The sequence below is a fragment of the Anomaloglossus baeobatrachus genome, chromosome 4 (genome assembly GCF_048569485.1).
Source record: "Anomaloglossus baeobatrachus isolate aAnoBae1 chromosome 4, aAnoBae1.hap1, whole genome shotgun sequence".
In the NCBI taxonomy this organism is placed as follows: domain Eukaryota; kingdom Metazoa; phylum Chordata; class Amphibia; order Anura; family Aromobatidae; genus Anomaloglossus; species Anomaloglossus baeobatrachus.
In genome coordinates, this window is record NC_134356.1 from 514,975,539 (window position 1) to 514,994,875 (window position 19,337).

General features: G+C 42.7%; 1 protein-coding gene across 4 annotated transcripts in view; it reads right to left on the reverse strand.

Moving 5' to 3' along the window:
• Positions 1–19,337, reverse strand: part of IL16 (interleukin 16) — a 160,927-nt gene that overhangs the window by 22,554 nt on the left and 119,036 nt on the right. For all 4 annotated transcript variants that reach the window (XM_075345862.1, XM_075345860.1, XM_075345861.1 and 1 more), the window contains exons 12-15: positions 18,816–18,888; positions 17,877–18,289; positions 4,251–4,374; positions 1,218–2,262 (exon numbers count right to left, since the gene is read on the reverse strand). In XM_075345862.1, coding sequence (XP_075201977.1) covers positions 1,218–2,262; positions 4,251–4,374; positions 17,877–18,289; positions 18,816–18,888 — 1,655 coding nt within the window. The remainder of the gene's footprint in view (positions 1–1,217; positions 2,263–4,250; positions 4,375–17,876; positions 18,290–18,815; positions 18,889–19,337) is intronic.

The following is a 19,337-nucleotide window of genomic DNA, read 5'->3' on the forward strand; positions in this document are numbered from 1 at the left end:
ATGAGTATCCAGTAAAGGGTGAAGAACTGGGCAATGATTACCACTCCTGCAGCTTTAGCATGGATCTCTTACTCATTACTGACCCAAACCGGTGTCCTCTGTGAACTATGGATGTCTGTACATCCCCCTCCGGTACTAGGAGATTACAAATCCTGTGGCGCTCGTCCAAGTATAAAGATCCAGTGAACTTCAAAGACATCAGGCTGGAGGCACTCACTGGATGAATTTTCATTTCTTTCACCCGTGGACCCGTAGAAGTGCCCCTAGTGGTGCGAAATGACTATAGTCCAGTGTGCTTCCCTTTTCCCTCCCCCACATGCCTGTTTGTTAACCACCGAATAAAGCAAAAGAAAATGCACCCAGTGAGTGTCTCCAGCCTGATGTCTTTGGAGTGTATGAGTATGAGTGTGTGTGTGCAATCTGATGTATTTGAGTGTCGGCCAGAAGCAGTGGAAAATCTATGTGGAGCATACCTGCTGGGAGCGCCCACCCGAAGATCGCAGGAGGACCTGGGAATCATGCAGACACCCGGGGTCTGGTCAGTATAATTCCTCTGGCAAGGGTGTCTGCTTTTTTGGTGGGTTAAAATTACCTCCAACCGTATTTCCCCAAAAATAAGCCCGGAAATAAGCCCTAGCACATTTTTCGGGGCTAAAAATAATACAAGACAGTGTCTTATTTTCAGAGAAACATGGTAGTTCTCTAATTGGAGACATGAAATCTTGCAATATTTCACCAACGGAGTCTGGTGATAATTTTAACAATGGGATAAACAGAATCTAAAACATTTTCAACTAGAAATAACCAAAAATCCCTGACCGTCACTTCAAACCTTTCATTAACAAGTAATACCATACTATGTGCATGTATATACAAATATAAACTCCATACTGTCGACATCGGAATCATTTCTTGAATTATATGTCAGTCATGAAAGTTGACCACAATACTAATGATAGGAATTGGATGTAGCTCTTCTGATGCTTTAAATATCAGAGACCATAAATAATATATTTTTACAACTATATTATCATCTATAAAGTATTATAGGAGTAATAGGGTATCACTCCTAGTCATTTTTGGGCATAAAAGTATTTACATTGATTTTTCCTGGCTAACACGGTGCCACAATATAATTTTCTATTGTACATCTTCATCTATAAAGGAAATTAGACAATGATGATCACATTATATAACTATTTAAAAGCTTGCCTTACTTTACAGAAAATCCCATGTCCAATTGTTGGGTCTCATTTGATGAACCTGATGTGTTTTCTCCTCCAGTAGTTGTTTCAAATTGCCATACATCAGTGCGCTGTACACATGGTGACTGAGGGAAGGCCAGCAAGGACTTCATCAGGGCTGAAGACACCTGGTTGCTTATAGAATAGATTTTGCTGCAGTTCTCTGATATCCCACTGTTATCAATAGATGGTGTGGAGGTCAGTGGATAACTTCTTGATCTTTGACTTGGAGTCTTCAGTGGTAAAGGCTCAACAAGCTCCGTATATGAAGAGTGGTGATTTGGTTCATTACTGGTGCTGCTACTTCGTCTAGTACCCAATAACTTTGGTAGAGAGTGTGACTCGCTGTTTCCATTCTTGTCTACAGGACATGCTATCAGAGGATTGCTAATTTCTTTAATCTGACCTTCGACTGAGTTAACAGTGACCTTGTTGAAAGAGACAGTAACACATTCTACTTCTAATTCCTTAGCAGCCTCCTCCTGTTGGGTAGGATTTCGAGCGTTGGGCTTATCGTTCACTTTTGTTGGCAGCTGTGGCGTACTAAAAGTTTCAAATGAACTTATTCTTTGTTTGATTGATGATACCCTATTGGAAATTTGTGGTCTAAAAGTGTTACTACTTTCCCTGGGTTTAACAAGAGATGCATTCTCTGATGCTCTCTCTACATTCTTCGACCCTCTTAAACTCTGACGAAACCAAGCCGGCTTGGGCGCGACTGGTGGGCCTTTCTTCAAGTTCCCCAATTCTTCATTTCTGCATGTCTGGGAACCACATTCGATACCCTGAGTTTGTTGCTGTCCATGGTCTTGTAGAGCAGTAGCTGAACTATCCACTCCTGTGCTAATTCTTCCATCCAGATCCATTAGGCCACGATCTTCAGATAATATGGGACTAAATAAATTTTTAATACAGTCAGATATCCTGACCCAAGGATCTTCTGGAGCTGTATCAACGCTGTAGTCAATGCGGGCTTGTCGCCTCAATAATGGCTTGTGATGTGATACAGGAGGATTTCCTATAGAACATAAGTAAAATTAATTGTATAATGGTTATACTTTATGATATCAATGTTCTTTATAGTACAAATTTTTTTGTATAATCCTATCTTAGCCTTCTTACTTAGTCCTGATATCTCAATTTCAAGTTATTTTCTACACAGACTGTATCGATACATGATGAAGAGAACTCAGTGTTTGGAGCAGTTCAATAGCTAAGTCAGCCCCCTTCTCCTTTACGGATGATGCAGAGATACAGAAAACTCGCCATCTTTATCATGTTCCCAACACAATCTGGGTCAAAACCAATGAGGGAGCTGTAGTTTTTAATCTATATCCTACTCTGCATCATACTTCGGTTCTTTGAACCCATCAGTGGAAATGATGACCCTCATGTCATCTATACAGTATTGGTTTAGGTCCATCACAAATGTAATAGTAAATTAAATGCTATTACCATTATATACATAGACCAAAGTCTGACTTCCTATCTATTCACACGAGTATAATTAGAGATTACTCTGTCCCCAGCCACCTTAAGGTATAATGTAACCAGGGACCTGGGTTGCCAACCGTCAAGAAATTCCAGGACAGTACGTAAAAATGAGGCACTTTTTTGCCATGCCTGTAAAAATTTAAGGCGTCCATGATTTTTTTGAATACTAATATAAAAAGACTAACTAGCACATCCACTAGGTGTGAACAGATACACACTGAAAACTCAACAAAGTTAAAAAATATATACAGTAGCACTCTGAAAAGCTAAAATATGTAAACATGAAATATAGGAATTATGGCACTGCATCACTGCTATAGGAAAAAAGGAGATACTTGGTTTACAAATTGGCCAATTCGTATAAGCCCGACAGCCAATGACAAGGCAAAAGTTTTTGAAACCGGATAGAGGCGTATTAGGATAGGGTTCCAGCAAAGAGAGGTATGAATAGTCATTGGCTGTTGGGCTTACATGAATTAGCCAGTTTGTAAACCATGTATCTCATTTTTTCCAATAGCAGTAATGTAGTGCCAAAATCCCTATATTTCATGTTTACATATGTTATCTTTTCAGAGTCCTGCTGTACATATTTTTGTAACTTTGTTGAATTTTCAGTGTGCACCTGTTCACACCTAGTGGATGTACTGGTCAGTCTTTTTATATTAGTATTCAATTCCTTTCTGACTGAGCATCCCGCCTTTCAGCCAGGGCGTTTTTATTTAGCTTGATCCTACCTGTCCATTACTTTTAGGTTCCCTAACCCCGATAGAGGCATATTAGGATAGGGTCCTGACAAAGAGAGGTAGGCCTTGTCGTTAGCTGTTGTGCTTACACGAATTGGCCAATTTGTAAAGCAAGTATGCCTATATTTCATGTTTACATGATTTTTTTGAGACTGAAGAAATGTAAACAGTCTATTTTAGCTGTAGTTTTCATCAGTTTACAGTGGGTACAGCTGGTGTCTTCATATCAGAATTATGGACTGTAGACATGTATCTCTTTTAATCATAAACATTTATTATAGTTTTCCAAAGTGTATATAAAAATATATTGTCTGTTTGTGATTTTGTGATAGGTTGTCCAGAAAAAATAAAGTTGACACCCCTGAAAAGGAGGTAAGATGGTGCAGACATAGCAGGCACACCTAGGCCCAGGAAGGACACTTAGGTTTTGCAGGACTTTCTGCATTAGTATCTAATTGTTCTAGAAAGATAAGCGATTACTTATTTCATAATAATTCACATTACATGATTCACAAACTCTATGACACCTAATGACATCTGACCAGGGTGATATTTACATCCATACATACTGCAAGTCAGAAATTCAATGTCCTGATATCTACAACCACAAACTATACCAAACTAAAGGCTCAATAGTTGAACAGTTATATGTAGACTTTAATACATAATTAAATTTAATACAGGAATACATTGCCCAGTATATTCTGCACGGTGGGATCATAAACTGTTGAAGAGTGGAGGACGAAGCCGGCATCAGACAGTGACATACCTGTATCTGGAGATCTTCGGTCACCAGTGGTTGTGTGCGAGGGTTCGGTAGAAGATATTGTTGTATCTAATACTCTGTGGGCTGTCATTTGCTGGTTTCCTTTTAGCAACAAGTTTCCTGCTTCCTGTGAAACAAAGCAATCATGTAAAAAACAGTATTATGTAAACCACAAGGTTTTCTCAAAGTCCTGTGCACAATTTCTGTGTATGAGAGCAGCAGGTGCTGATCCTCTTCACATAGATCAGATAGTACCTACTGTCCACTAGTGGGAAAGGTGCGGTCATCTAACGGCAGCCAAGAGCCATATCCAGTATCCCAATATATCAGTGCAATGGTTAGAACTACCTTGCAGGAATGCATCCACGTTGTCTGTTTTGACCAAATCATCATCGATATGTAATTGCATGTTCACATCTTCTCACTATACTATAGGCTTCTTCAATGTGCTTATATTTCACAGCTTTAAAGGGAACCTGTCACCAGATTTGGTGACTATAAGCTGCGGCCACCACCAGTGAGCTCTTATATACAGCATTCTAACATGCTGTATATAAGAGCCCAGGCCGCTGTGTAGAACATAAAAAACACTTTAAAATACTTACCTAACGGTCAGTACAGTGCAGATGGGTCAGATAGGTGTTTCCATCCTCCAGGTGCGGCGCCTCCTCTTTCTGCCATCTTTCTCATGCTTTTTCTGAAGCCGGGGTCCATGACGCATCCTACGTCATGCACATGCACCGGCGTTGAGGTCTTGTGCAGGCGCACTTTGATCTGCCCTGAGCAGGGCAGATCAAAGTGTTATAGTGCGCCTTCGCAGAACCTCAATGCCGGAGCGTGTGCATGACGTAGGATGCGTTATGCACACCGGCTTCAGAAGAAGGAAGACAAAGATGGCCGAAAGAGGAGGCGCCGCACCCGGAGGACGGAGACACATATCTGACCCATCTGCACCGTACCGACCGTTTAGGTAAGTATTATGAAGTCATTTTTACGCTCTACACAGCGGCCTGGGATCTTATATACAGCATGTTAGAATGCTGTATATAAGAGCTCCCTGGTGGTGGCCGCAGCTTATAGTCACCAAATCTGATGACAGGTTCCCTTTTAACCCCCATAAATCATGATGGATGTCCCATACAATTTGGAAAGTACAATTTTTATCAGGCTAAAGGGCTTGACAAAGTAGTTTTGAGCTTGGCTTATTCACATAATGGTATAATCAACAAAATGATCGGCACTCCTCCCCACCTTGGTGCTTGTGGAATAGATAATCCAGAATCAAAGAAAATCCCGGCACTCACTAGATTTATGTTTGTTTGTTCCTTTATTCACATTCCTGATATTCCTTGACACTTCAAGAATATCAGGACAGATGTGTCGCGGGTGGCGGGGCGCTGCGCTCGCTAACGCTCGGGTCCGGCGCTGCTGCTGCTGCTCGGTGGCTCGAGCGGTGGGCCAGATCCAGGGACTCGAGCGGCGCTCGTGAGTGAAAAGGGGGTGGTTTGTTTGGGGATTTAGTCCGTGACGCCACCCACGGGTTGTGGTGAAGGTGGGCACCACCGCTGCTGGTGACAGGGATCCCGGGAGCGATGGTAGGGAGCAGCTGGGATGTTGTTTCCCCCCTCCGTGGGTAGGGGTTGGTGGTCCCGGGGCCCAGTGGTGAGACGGGGAGACAGGGTCGGTGAGGTGCAGGGTTGCAGGGACAGCGCGGCGCGGTGCCGGATGGCACGGGTGTACTCACTCAGCAAAAGAGGCACAAAGTCTCCGGTGAACCAAACGGCTGGATGGACGGGTCCCGCAGCCGGCTGCTGTGTCTCTCCCCGGACAGATGATAGTGGCTGTCTCTCCCTGCACCTTTGTGTACTGTGTTGACTCCAATGGCTTCCCAACGGTAGTCCGCTCCCCGGTGTATAGAGACCGAAGGAGCCCGTTTTGTCCGCAGGCGCTGGCCCTTGGACTTCTAGGCGGTGGCTGTATGTCCTCATGGTGTGAGCGGTTGCCTTCAATCGGGACTTGGTTGTTAGGGAACCCCGGGGGTTCCTGTCACATTCGGATTTGACTATTGTCGGCGGCTCCAAGCCTGGTCGGGGTCCGATGGCCCTGCCTGGGTGTGCTTAGCTTCACTCCGTTCCCCCGTCCGGTACCGGTGGGCCACCGCCCAGCCCTGGTCCTTATGGCTCTGCGGAGTTCCACCAACTCCTGCAGACGGCCACCACCGTCTGCCAACCTTGCTGTCAGTGTCTGGGCTCCGACCCAGACACTCGCAGTACATGACCTCTCACTTTCACCTCCTGAACTTTCTGACTGCTTTCCCGCCTCCAGGCCTGTGAACTCCTCGGTGGGTGGGGCCAACCGCCTGGCTCCGCCCCACCTGGTGTGGACATCAGACTCTGGAGGGAGGCAACAAGGGTTTTGTATCTGACTAATATTACTGTCCGGGGGTGAGGGTGTGGGGGTGTTTTGTCTGTGGCTACCTGGCTAGTCCAGGGCGCCACAGATGCAAGGACTGCCGGTGGGCGGGGAGAAGCAGTGCATATGTATGAGGTTAATAAGCAGCCCTGGAAGTAGTGTTAAAGACGCTTTACATGCTATGAGATCGCTACATCGATCTCGTTGGGGTCACAGATTTTGTGACGCACATCCGGCCGCTGTAGCGATGCCGCTGCGTGTGACACCTATGAGCGATTTTGCATCGTCGCAAAAACGTGCAAAATCGCTCATCGGTGACATGGGGGTCCATTCTCAAATATCGTTACTGCAGCAGTAACGAAGTTGTTTCTCGTGTGACACCGCAGGAACGAGGAAGCTCTCCTTACCTGCCTCCCGGCCACAATGCGGAAGAAAGGAGGTGGGTGGGATGTTCGTCCCGCTCATCTCCGCCCCTCTGCTTCTATTGGGCGGCGGTTCAGTGACGCTGCTGGGACGTCGCTGTGATGCTGAACGAACCACCCCCTTAGAAAGGAGGCGGTTCGCCGGTCACAGTGACGTCGCAGGGAAGGTAAGTAGTGTGATGGGTCCGGGCGATGTTGTGCGACACGGGCAGAGATTTGCCCGTGTCGCACAACCGATGGGGACGGGTACGCACACTGGCGATATCGGTACCGATATCGCAGTGTGTAAAGCGGCCTTTAGAGTCATTCGGGAGACTTAGCAAGTATAACGCCCCTTTTCCAATTACCCTATGCCTTCTACCACCATTTTTAAGCTCCTGATTTGGGTCTCCATAGACCTATTTGCAAATTTATGTATGAGATAGTTAAGATGATTCTCTCTAAAATGAAGGTAGCCTTACGATCAGAGCTGTACTGCATAGTGAGATATGGAGCCTGAAAGTCAAATGTTCAAAATATTGTTACCCTTTTGCTCGTCAGTGTATAATATATACCTATGTCTTATTTTATGTACCCTTTGAAGTCTTAATAAAAAATAAATACACACACAGGATGCCGCCATTTCTTCACACTGCTGCCCATAACTCCTGCAGGTTTATTTGCTTACTCTTCCAGGAGGGGTTCATGCAATCACCGCAGCCAGTCAGTGGCCACTGATATCAACTATTGCTTTGAGATTTATAATTAATCAAAGTGCCTAGGTCCTAGTACCATGTTTCCCCCAAAAATAAGCCCTACTCCAAAAATAATCCCTAGTTGCGGTTCATCAATCTAATAGTATCCTGAAATAGGGCTTGTGCAGCCCTTTCAGGATATGTAACTTTTATTGCTATACGTTGCCCGTTGTGTTGCTGTAAGCCCTGGAAAATTTATAGTCGAGTGCCCACTGTTAATATAAAAATGATTATTCACCCCCTCCCCCACCCACCTCTCTGAACCAGCATCAGTGAGTGTGATGCAATCATTGGGTGAGTACACCAGTCTGACGGGTGGGCAGGGGAAGGGGTGAATATTAATTTTGCATTAACAGCAGGCACGTGACTATATATTTTTCAGGGCTTACATCAAGACAATGAGGCAACACACACAAATAAAAAATATAAGACATCCCCTGAAAATAAGCCCTAATGCATCTTTCAGAGCCAAAAATAATATAAGACCCTGTCTTATATTCAGGGAAATACTCTATATACTAAGGCCTCGGCATGCAAAGTAAATATACAAAAACATATTTTGCAAAAAATGTCCACGTTTAGTAATAAATAGTACAAAGTACACATGCTAAAAACAAAGGATGCCTCAAATGTGGGAGGATATAAGAAAACAAAAAGCGTATGAATAGGGTCTTATCTGTGATATACGGTAAACCTGTGATTAAGGTTTTGCTCACTTGGGTGGGTTGACTCAGACACAACCACTATGAAGAATCTTGGAAACACAGCTGCTGCAGCTCCCAGTGTCAAGGAAATTTTGTGACCGCAAATAGGATTGGAAAGGGTTAAATTGCCGCGCTTCTGTGCAATAAAGATGAATGCTGGATCTTTGATATGTGACTTTATTCAATGCGTTTCGAAGCAACCTCCTTCATCAGGATCATCACATTTACCTATTACCATTTGGTAAATGTGATTATCCTGATAAAGAGGTTGTTCCAAAATGCGTTGAATAAAGTCACATATCGAAGAGCCAGCATTCTTCTTTATTGCACAGCAGCACAGCAATTTAACCCTTTCCATCCCTATTTGTGATGAAATGTGGGAGGGACATATAGGGACATACAGAGAAGGATCTTACTAATAGTATGTATAATACCCAAGCTGTGGTATAGGGATGTTACAATGGTAAACTGCTAACTATATTAGTATACGTTTCAACAATGAAATACTGTCTAGTTCATATAGGGATATAACAGTTAAGTAATCACATAAAATACCTTCAAAAAGCTCCTGTATAGAGTCAAATATGTGTGTCAGTTCCAGTGATCCTCCACCCCGACACACGTTTCGCCCTGCTTCTTCTGAGACCAACATAATGTAGCAAAAGAGACCCTGATTCCGGTTATGTATCACTTAGTCTACTGGGTTCAGCAGTTGTGATGCAACCAGAGCTCTCAGATTTAGCATGTAGCAGAGGTGATAAAGTTAACCCCACCCACACCACAACTCTCTGTGTACATTGTTTAATGACAGTGAGCTACTTATCAGAGGAGGGGGCGTGATTGGTCAACTACTCACGTGCCCGGTAGTGTGGGCAGTGATAAACCTGTGGTGATACAACCTTCATTGTAAGTAGACAGCACACAGCCTACTAAGTAACACAGGGCTTTTTGTGCCTATTGTCTGCTGTCTACAGATTACATAGCAAAAATCTGCAGATTTCCTTTAACAGCCAAACCTATGAGTGGTGCATCTGTACTCACAAATTGTCTACTTGGAACAATATTATAAAGAGGTTGTTTAGGGATACTGTATATTCTGTCTGATTAGACATCAGTGGTGAAGAGTTAAGATGCATGAGTTACATGCTCATTTGGCCATAAACAGGCTGCTCATTACTCAGTGAATGAGCAAAACGCTTGATCATCAGGTGAAACGACCTTTCTCCCAAAGAGTCATCGTTCTTGGCAGCACATCGTCCTGTGTAAATAAGATCTGTACTGCTGAGAATATTGGCAGCCTATGTGAAATGTATAATCCACTACAGATCGTTCCGTGCACATCTACACCAGGGTGGACGTACCATTGGTACAACTTTTGTAGCTGCACAAAACCCCAAGAGGTAATGGGGACACTACCACCTCCAAAGCAGCTGCTGTCACCGATCATTGGCTGTAAAGGACCCATATAATGTCCTCCCCTGATCTGAAGGGTGGTCTGTCTGTGCATCTAGGCTATTAAATGGTGGTTCTTTAACACTGCACATCACACAGCTAGTCAACACCCAACAAATACTGTTCTCAATATTATGGCCCATCATGGGCCATATTATTAGCTACACTGATACACTGCATCTGTGCCACCCTGGCAAAACCAGGGTGTCACAGAGGTCTGCAGCCATCTTTTTGGTGCAGATCTCACTCTCCCTTGGGGAGTTTTCCACACCGATACCCACCAGCCAATCAGGCCCCACTCCCCCCCTCCCCAGGAAAAGGGAGGGGGGCGAGAGAAAATTAGAAAGAGCAGAGCAGAGTTTGAGCGGTAGTCAATCTGCAGGAGGAGAGAGGTCTGGAACCAGCCCCTGTGTGGAGCTGGGAAAAGTGGGAGTAAGGGCCTCAGGAATAGGCCAGCCGCTTGTGGGACCCGAAGTGGACCGGGAGAGTGTAGTGGCCCCCCCGGTACTGACTGTTGGGACCCAGTCCGGACCTATCTAATATATTCTATCTACAAAACAGACACATACATCAGGCAGGAGAACAACCCCTGAATTATACACACGGGTTTGGGACCTGTCCTCACAGCATCTGTGGGTATCAGCTACCAGCAATTTGGTTTACAAAAGACTCTGAGTATTTCTTCCATCTGCGTTCCTGACCCTCCACATCAATCCAGCTTCACCCAGCACCACGATAACCGAACTGTGAGTGTACTATTCCCTGCAATCCCTGCCACCACCACAACCCCCAACTGGGCCCCGGAACTACAACTCCCCTACCCGTGGAGGAGATCCCACCTTGCTGCCCCACACCATCAGTCCCAGGTACGGTCCCCAGAGGCAGCGGCGGTGCCACCATCTCATCACCGCAACCCACGGGTGGCATCATGGACAATCTCCCTTACCTAATCCCCTTTTTGCTGTGGAGCCTGGGATCACAGACCAGGTCACGCCACTGTGATACTCACAGAAGTGACCCCTTGGCCCGGATTTGAGTACCCCCTATCCCTGGGTGACACACATCCGTGTAGGTAAATATCAGTGTAGCTAATAATTGCTTAGGCTATGTGCCCACGTTGCTTATTTGCATGCAGTTACGCTGCGTATTGCACCGCAGCGTAACTGCATGCGTCCTGCGTCCCCAGGACAATCTATGAAGATTGTGCATAATCCATGCCCACGTGGCGTTTTAGAACACAGTGATTTGCATGCTGCGAAATCACTGTGTTCTAAAAAGCAACATGTCGCTTCTTTCGTGCGCTTTCTCCATTCTCTCTATAGGGAGAGGCAGCATCCAGAGCGCACGAATTCTGCAGTTACCAAAGTTTCAGAACGGAGCTTTTCAGCTGCGCTCTGAAGCGGACATGCAGTGACTTTTACGCTGCTGTGCAGAGCGCACACACGTGGGCACATAGCCTTACACTGGATTCATAGTAGCCATTCCTCACAAGGGAGAAGTTTAAAGTCTCTGGATCTGTATCAGAATGTCTCTATGCACTAATAGCAAGCTGGGATCTAGAAAGTGCAAGGAACTGTTAAAAATGTAAAGTGATGTGTAAAGCTCTAACTTCCTTTCCACACCACATCCTGTCTTTTGTATAATTGATCTTATGTGCCATAGATATAAAATTCAACTAAATATAACGGCCTATTGTTTATGTAAAACAGTATGAGAGCATGTGCAAGGTATATATGAACGAACGTGCCAATACTGGCCAACGTACCGATAGGTAAAGATTCCGTTTAAGAATAAAAATAGAAAAAAATATATATGACAACATAAAAAAGAGGCAGATTGGGGCAAATCTAATAAAACGTAGACTAGACAGCCTTGAAATTTAAGATAAGAAAGAGAAAACTCCTCACCGCAGTGAGATGTGCCAATGATATCCGGAGCACGGACGCTTTTACTTAGACGTGAAATGTTGCTAAACTAAAGTCCAGCTCCACGGATTTAAAAGTTGAATCCTTTATTATTATTATTATTATTAATACAATCCAAATGCATAGTGAAAATTAAAAAGCCAATGTAAAAATAAACCTCTCCATGGTAAATGTAACCATTTTCGTCATTCAACGCGTTTCTAGGGATTTACACCCTTAGGCCTTCTTCACATGTGTATGTGCATGTAATATAATAATAATAATAATCTTTATTTCTATAGATATATTCCGCAGCGCTTTACAATTCAGAGGTCATATACAAACATTCATAAGTAACAGTTATATAACATACAATAATTAATGCAAAAATAATGACAACCCTGTTCGTAAGAAGTTACAATCTACAATGGGGTGAGGTGGGGGTGACACAAGGTTCAAGTGCCTATTTACAACGACGGTCCAGCCATCTCGGAGAAGTATCTGCTTGTGCATGTCTGCATACTATGTGTGCATATCTGCATATTGTGCATGTGCATGTCAGTGTACCATGTACATGTCTGTGTACCATGTGTCTGCATGTCTACATGCATGTCTGTGTATGAGAGCATGTCTGTGTGTGTGCTCATGTCTGCATACAGTTAGGTCCAGAAATATTTGGACAGTGACACAAGTTTTGTTATTTTAGCTGTTTACAAAAACATGTTTAGAAATACAATTCTATATATAATATGGGCTGAAAGTGCACACTCCCAGCTGCAATATGAGAGTTTTCACATCCAAATCGGAGAAAGGGTTTAGGAATCATAGCTCTGTAATGCATAGCCTCCTCTTTTTCAAGGGACCAAAAGTAATTGGACAAGGGACTCTAAGGGCTGCAATTAACTCTGAAGGCGTTTCCCTCGTTAACCTGTAATCAATGAAGTAGTTAAAAGGTCTGGGGTTGATTACAGGTGTGTGGTTTTGCATTTGGAAGCTGTTGCTGTGACCAGACAACATGCGGTCTAAGGAACTCTCAATTGAGGTGAAGCAGAACATCCTGAGGCTGAAAAAAAAGAAAAAATCCATCAGAGAGATAGCAGACATGCTTGGAGTAGCAAAATCAACAGTCGGGTACATTCTGAGAAAAAAGGAATTGACTGGTGAGCTTGGGAACTCAAAAAGGCCTGGGCGTCCACGGATGACAACAGTGGTGGATGATCGCCGCATACTTTCTTTGGTGAAGAAGAACCCGTTCACAACATCAACTGAAGTCCAGAACACTCTCAGTGAAGTAGGTGTATCTGTCTCTAAGTCAACAGTAAAGAGAAGACTCCATGAAAGTAAATACAAAGGGTTCACATCTAGATGCAAACCATTCATCAATTCCAAAAATAGACAGGCCAGAGTTAAATTTGCTGAAAAACACCTCATGAAGCCAGCTCAGTTCTGGAAAAGTATTCTATGGACAGATGAGACCAAGATCAACCTGTACCAGAATGATGGGAAGAAAAAAGTTTGGAGAAGAAAGGGAACGGCACATGATCCAAGGCACACCACATCCTCTGTAAAACATGGTGGAGGCAACGTGATGGCATGGGCATGCATGGCTTTCAATGGCACTGGGTCACTTGTGTTTATTGATGACATAACAGCAGACAAGAGTAGCCGGATGAATTCTGAAGTGTACCGGGATATACTTTCAGCCCAGATTCAGCCAAATGCCGCAAAGTTGATCGGACGGCGCTTCATAGTACAGATGGACAATGACCCCAAGCATACAGCCAAAGCTACCCAGGAGTTCATGAGTGCAAAAAAGTGGAACATTCTGCAATGGCCAAGTCAATCACCAGATCTTAACCCAATTGAGCATGCATTTCACTTGCTCAAATCCAGACTTAAGATGGAAAGACCCACAAACAAGCAAGACCTGAAGGCTGCGGCTGTAAAGGCCTGGCAAAGCATTAAGAAGGAGGAAACCCAGCGTTTGGTGATGTCCATGGGTTCCAGACTTAAGGCAGTGATTGCCTCCAAAGGATTCGCAACAAAATATTGAAAATAAAAATATTTTTTTTGGGTTTGGTTTATTTGTCCAATTACTTTTGACCTCCTAAAATGTGGAGTGTTTGTAAAGAAATGTGTACAATTCCTACAATTTCTATCAGATATTTTTGTTCAAACCTTCAAATTAAACGTTACAATCTGCACTTGAATTCTGTTGTAGAGGTTTCATTTCAAATCCAATGTGGTGGAATGCAGAGCCCAACTCGCGAAAATTGTGTCACTGTCCAAATATTTCTGGACCTAACTGTATATGTGAATGCATGTCTGCGTACCATGTGTGCATATCTGCATATTGTATGTGTGCATGTTTGTGCACATGTACATGTCTGTGTACCACATGTTAACATGACTCCAAGTGTATGTGCATGCCTGTGTACATATCTGCGTATTGTACTGTATGTATGCATGTCAGTGTACTATTTATGTGCATGTCTATGTATGTATGTGTGCATATCTTCATATTGTATGCATGTATGTCTGAATATATGTTTACATGTCTGCGTCCTGTATGTGTGCGCATATCTGTGTACTGTATGTGTATATGTGTGTGCATGTCTGCATACAGTTTGTATGCATGTCTGCTTATATGTGTACATGTCTGTGTATTGTATGTGTCCATGTTTGCATATGTGTCTGTGTATCTGGAATTGTATATGTTTTTGTAAGTGACCTGTATGTAATGGTGTATTGTGATGTGTAACAACATTCGTATGTTTGGAGAACAGATACTAAATCTATAGGCGCTGGTTCAGTTGTGTGTTACAGATTTCCATTTGTCTTTCCAAATTTAGGAACAGACAAGTGAAATGAATCCCTACCTGTCCTGTGATGTAAGTATGTCACCATAGGGATGTGCTTGTATGGAGTACACGGTGAATGTAGCATATACATTATATAGGGGGCTGTGACTGCAGCATATACTGTACATCATGTAAGGGGGATGTGACTGCTGCAATCATCAATAAAGGTTCCATGTGGCGAGGACTCACCCAGATGGTAGGCGGCAACAGGGCCAGAGCTGGGCACACAGAGGAGCAGATTCCATGTGGAAGCTGGAGACAGAGTGTGAACTCCACCCATAGACAAACGTCATGATGTGGGTAGCATCAAACTTGCTATCATTCCTGCGGACCATGAGCGTGATAGCGAGTATGCGCACCAGTGCTCGCACGCTACCCTCAAGCAGAGATCTTAAAGGGCCGGCGACAAAGGTTTAAAGGGCCTGTGCCCGAAAAACAGGGCTGGCAGCCCACTTTATAGTGCAGTGCTGCAGCCCATTGGGCATTTGGCCAGATGGCTAGTCCAGGCCTGTAAGGGTGCATATCACCAGAAACGTGATGATTGCCGATAATGGCTACATCTATCATGGAATTTTTATGGTACTTTGAACTTTCACTTTGGATTTGGTAGTTTATTCATGTAAATAAAGGATTACACTTTTAAATCCATGGAGCTGGACTTTATCTTTCCAGTCTTGTTGGAAGTGGCTTCACATTTGTTATTAAGTATCTAAAACACATTGTGGTCCAAGGCATGGAAATCAATTTTGGGTGCTAATTGCGAATGTAGCCTATTAAATCTCAATTGTAAATGGATTGCATCAATGCTCCAGTGGTCCCCTGCCAGTCATCATTTACATTGCAGAGGTAACAAGAAAGAACATTATGTAACCACTTTCCTTAGTAACACCTTTATATCTTGTATCTGTTGCTGCTTTATCAATAAATTATCATTTTATTTCAAACGTAAATGAGGCAGTAAGAACTGCAAGTATGACAGATGACTTAATAATCCACTTCCTACCGATGCAAACACCTGCCAGCCTTGTTTGCCTAGTTTCATTGTTAGCTCCCTGTGTGTTACTAGGGGTTCAGCAAGGAAATCATACTATGAGCTATAAATCAAGTTACAGAGGCAATAACCTGCTGAGGCAGAGGCTGATTAAATGGTCTGTGACACCCAGCACACGTATCACCTCATTCACATATAACTGAAAAGTTGTTAACAGAAATAGCTGTGCTGTGTGGAAGGCTTAAAGCTTAAAACTGGGTGAGGAACTGACAAATTCTGCTACAAAGGTGATGTTGTGGAAGACAGTTTCATGTCACAGGTCATAAACCATGGTAAGACTAAACACATCAGAAAAACACAAGGTAGTCATACTGTATCTGCAAAGTATCTCCCAAAGATTGCAAAGCAGACTGGGGAGTCAATATATTCTGTACAAGTTCTCTTGAAAAAACAAGAGATGGTCAACATTGAGGGCCAAAGATATAGCATTTAACCAAGGAAACTTAGTGCGGTACATGAAATACACATTATGCTTACTTCCCTTCAAAATCAAAAGTTGTCCAGCAGTGCCATCATCTGAGAACTAGCAGGAAACAATGGGACCCAGCTACACCCATTTATTGTTTGGTGAAGTCTGTCCAGAAGTGGTCTTCTTTACAAAAGCCATACCTTGAACACAGCAACAAGGCTGAGGAACTCAACTATGTACGAAAATATATGAACTATTCACATCAACTGTTAACTCAGTCATCCATAGAAAACGTAATGAATAGGGATGATCGAATATCACAAATATTCGGCAATATTCAGCTTTGCGAATATCTGACGAATAGTTTGTGCTTTGCGAATATTCGATGCGCAATGTAAGTCTATGGGAAGCCCGAATAGTTGCTATTCGGCAACTATTCAGGTTTCCCATAGACTTACATTGCGCATTGAATATTCGCAAATTGTCGAATAGTGGCGACCTATTAGGCGAATATGGGCATTGCCGAATATTTGCGGTATTCGATCATCCCTAGTAATGAATCAATAGACAACTGTGGGATAATCAACCTCTTAAAAAAGCTGTGGCAAGTATCCAGGGTTTTTGATAGAAAACACACCCACAGGAAGACTATCATATTCACACAAGCAGTTTTCACATTTTTAAATTCAAGTCGACCCTTACCTCTTCTGAATATGACTACTTCTCAACTCTTATGTCTTCTTTAACCCAAAACCACAAACAGTTATATAACCCTTTTAATTCCTTCCTCATTTCAGCATTACATTTAGCTAATTTTTGATATTTCAAAAACATGACTGACCTGAGACTCACCTGTCTATTTGATTGCATCCCAACTCCTCCCAAACCTTACCACCATGCTGATTGCAGCTCTAACCCATCTCTTCAATCTATCATTAATCTCTGGTGTCTTCCCTTTCTCTTTTAAGTATTGAACCACCACACTAATCTTGAAGAAACCATTCCTTTACCCAACGTCTACGTCCAGCCATTGCCTATCACTACTCCCATTTCCCTCAAAACTCCTTGAACTGCAAATCCATACAGAACTTTTCTCTCACCTCCCACTGAACAGACTCTTCAACCAACTACAACAAGGTTTCCGTCCCTCCCTACTACTCTACTGAAATTACGCTAACCAAAGTTGCAAGCGACCTACTAAATGCTACAGTCAATAGATAGTACTCTGTATTTCTCTTCCTTGACCTGTATTATATCTTTGACACAGTCAACCACTTTCTCCTACTTGGCATCAAAGATCTAGCTCTGTCCTGGATTTCCTCATATCTCACTAACTTCACATTTAGCATTTCACAATAAAAACCCACAATCTCCTAAACCTACCCACTCTCTGTTGGTGTTCCTCAAGGCTCTGTCTTGTTATGACCCATACTGTTCTTAATTTATGCCATTGGCCTGGAACAACTCATAAAGTCTCATGGCTTCCAGTACCACCTATCTAATGATGATACTGAAATCTACTTCTCTGGTCCAGAATTCATAAAGCTTGCCATGATGTAAGGTTCCTACATAGTATATAGCACATCTTTTTTGGTCAATGTAAAAATTGCATTTTTGTCTTATTTCACAAGTTGAAATTTCAAAAATAGATGCTAGAAACTGCAAGATTTGTAGACTTACATCTTCCTTGGTATCCTGCTTGTAGTATTTCCTTGGTGGTGGAGCTGGTTTTGATGGCAGCTTCTTCACAATGATCTCTCCCGAGTGTCCACTAATCTTTTTACACAGAACCTGAGTTGTGGCCTGAGGGCCATTATTAAGGCGTGAATGGTCGTCCATGTTTACTGGTGAGGAATAATGTGGCTGAGTGGGTTCTGTTCGCATGGGTACGTCCACACTATGTACCCTGCTTTTTAGATCATAAAACTGGTAAGTGTCTGCACTGGCACATCTGGGGTTATAATTGCTGTCACTGCTTGAGCGAACCATCGGTTTCTGTTCCCTCCGGCTGTAATATAAATAGGCAGCATACCTCTCTATGCAATGGTCACATTGGTACTTTCCATGGGAGCATGAGAACATCTTTTTATCTCCTAAAATAAAAAAATATTTATATAGTTACATGTAAGGCATTTTTCTAGATTAAGTACGGTCATAATTACCTGCTTGCCTATTTACATCAATAAACTGAATACTCTCCAAAAATATCATTTATGGCACTTACGTAGAGAAATGTAAGTAACTTGATGGCGATTGTATTGGCCAATGGATGAGCCTGCTATTATCATAAGGTCTTGGGTTTTTTGGGAGGAAGAGGAAAGTATATTTTTCATATTATGGCTTATAAAATCTTTTTGTACTATTAGTTTTATAAAATAAAGCTTGAAGATAAAAAGATAAAGGTAGAATTACACAGCATTTGTCTCCAAATAATAAATTTGAATCCATTTTTGGAGGAATGTACAGAATGTTGTTTAGGATAAGGAGGAGCTAGACTGTTAGCGATATTGTTTGCTTGCCATTTCAAGGCTCTTTTATTACTGTAAATATGCAAACAGTTAAAAATGTATTTAATTAATCTTATTTGCACCAATATTTTAGATGGAGGTTTTCTCATACCTTCCATGTTGCACAGAGGATGATCCTGTTCCACGGCCTCGGCCATAGCTTGCTGCAACTGCTGCTCAGAAATCTGCCCAAATCCAAACACCACATTAAATATTGGAATACTGCATGTCTTTTATCTAATAATTTATCTGATTATGTTATATTACATGTATAATGTTCTCAAACCCCCATTATTTTCCAATTATTTTATCAAAATAAATAGCCTATACATTGTGCAATATATTTTAGGTGTAGAGCATGTGCAATTACACATTTCTGCATGTATTTGATTAAACCTACAGTACATTGGATTTTCATACAAGTAATAACAGTAATTAAATAGAATCAAATCAAATAATTGAGTCAAAACTCATATAGGGGGCAATTCATTAAGATCAACGTAGTGCACACAAGTCTTAAAGAAGTGCTCTCTCCAGGATCCAGACCGGATTCACTAAGTGGTGATCACTGCCTAATGAATCCGGCACGGCTGATTCTCAGGGTGCACCACCACCATACATTTGTGGCATATGT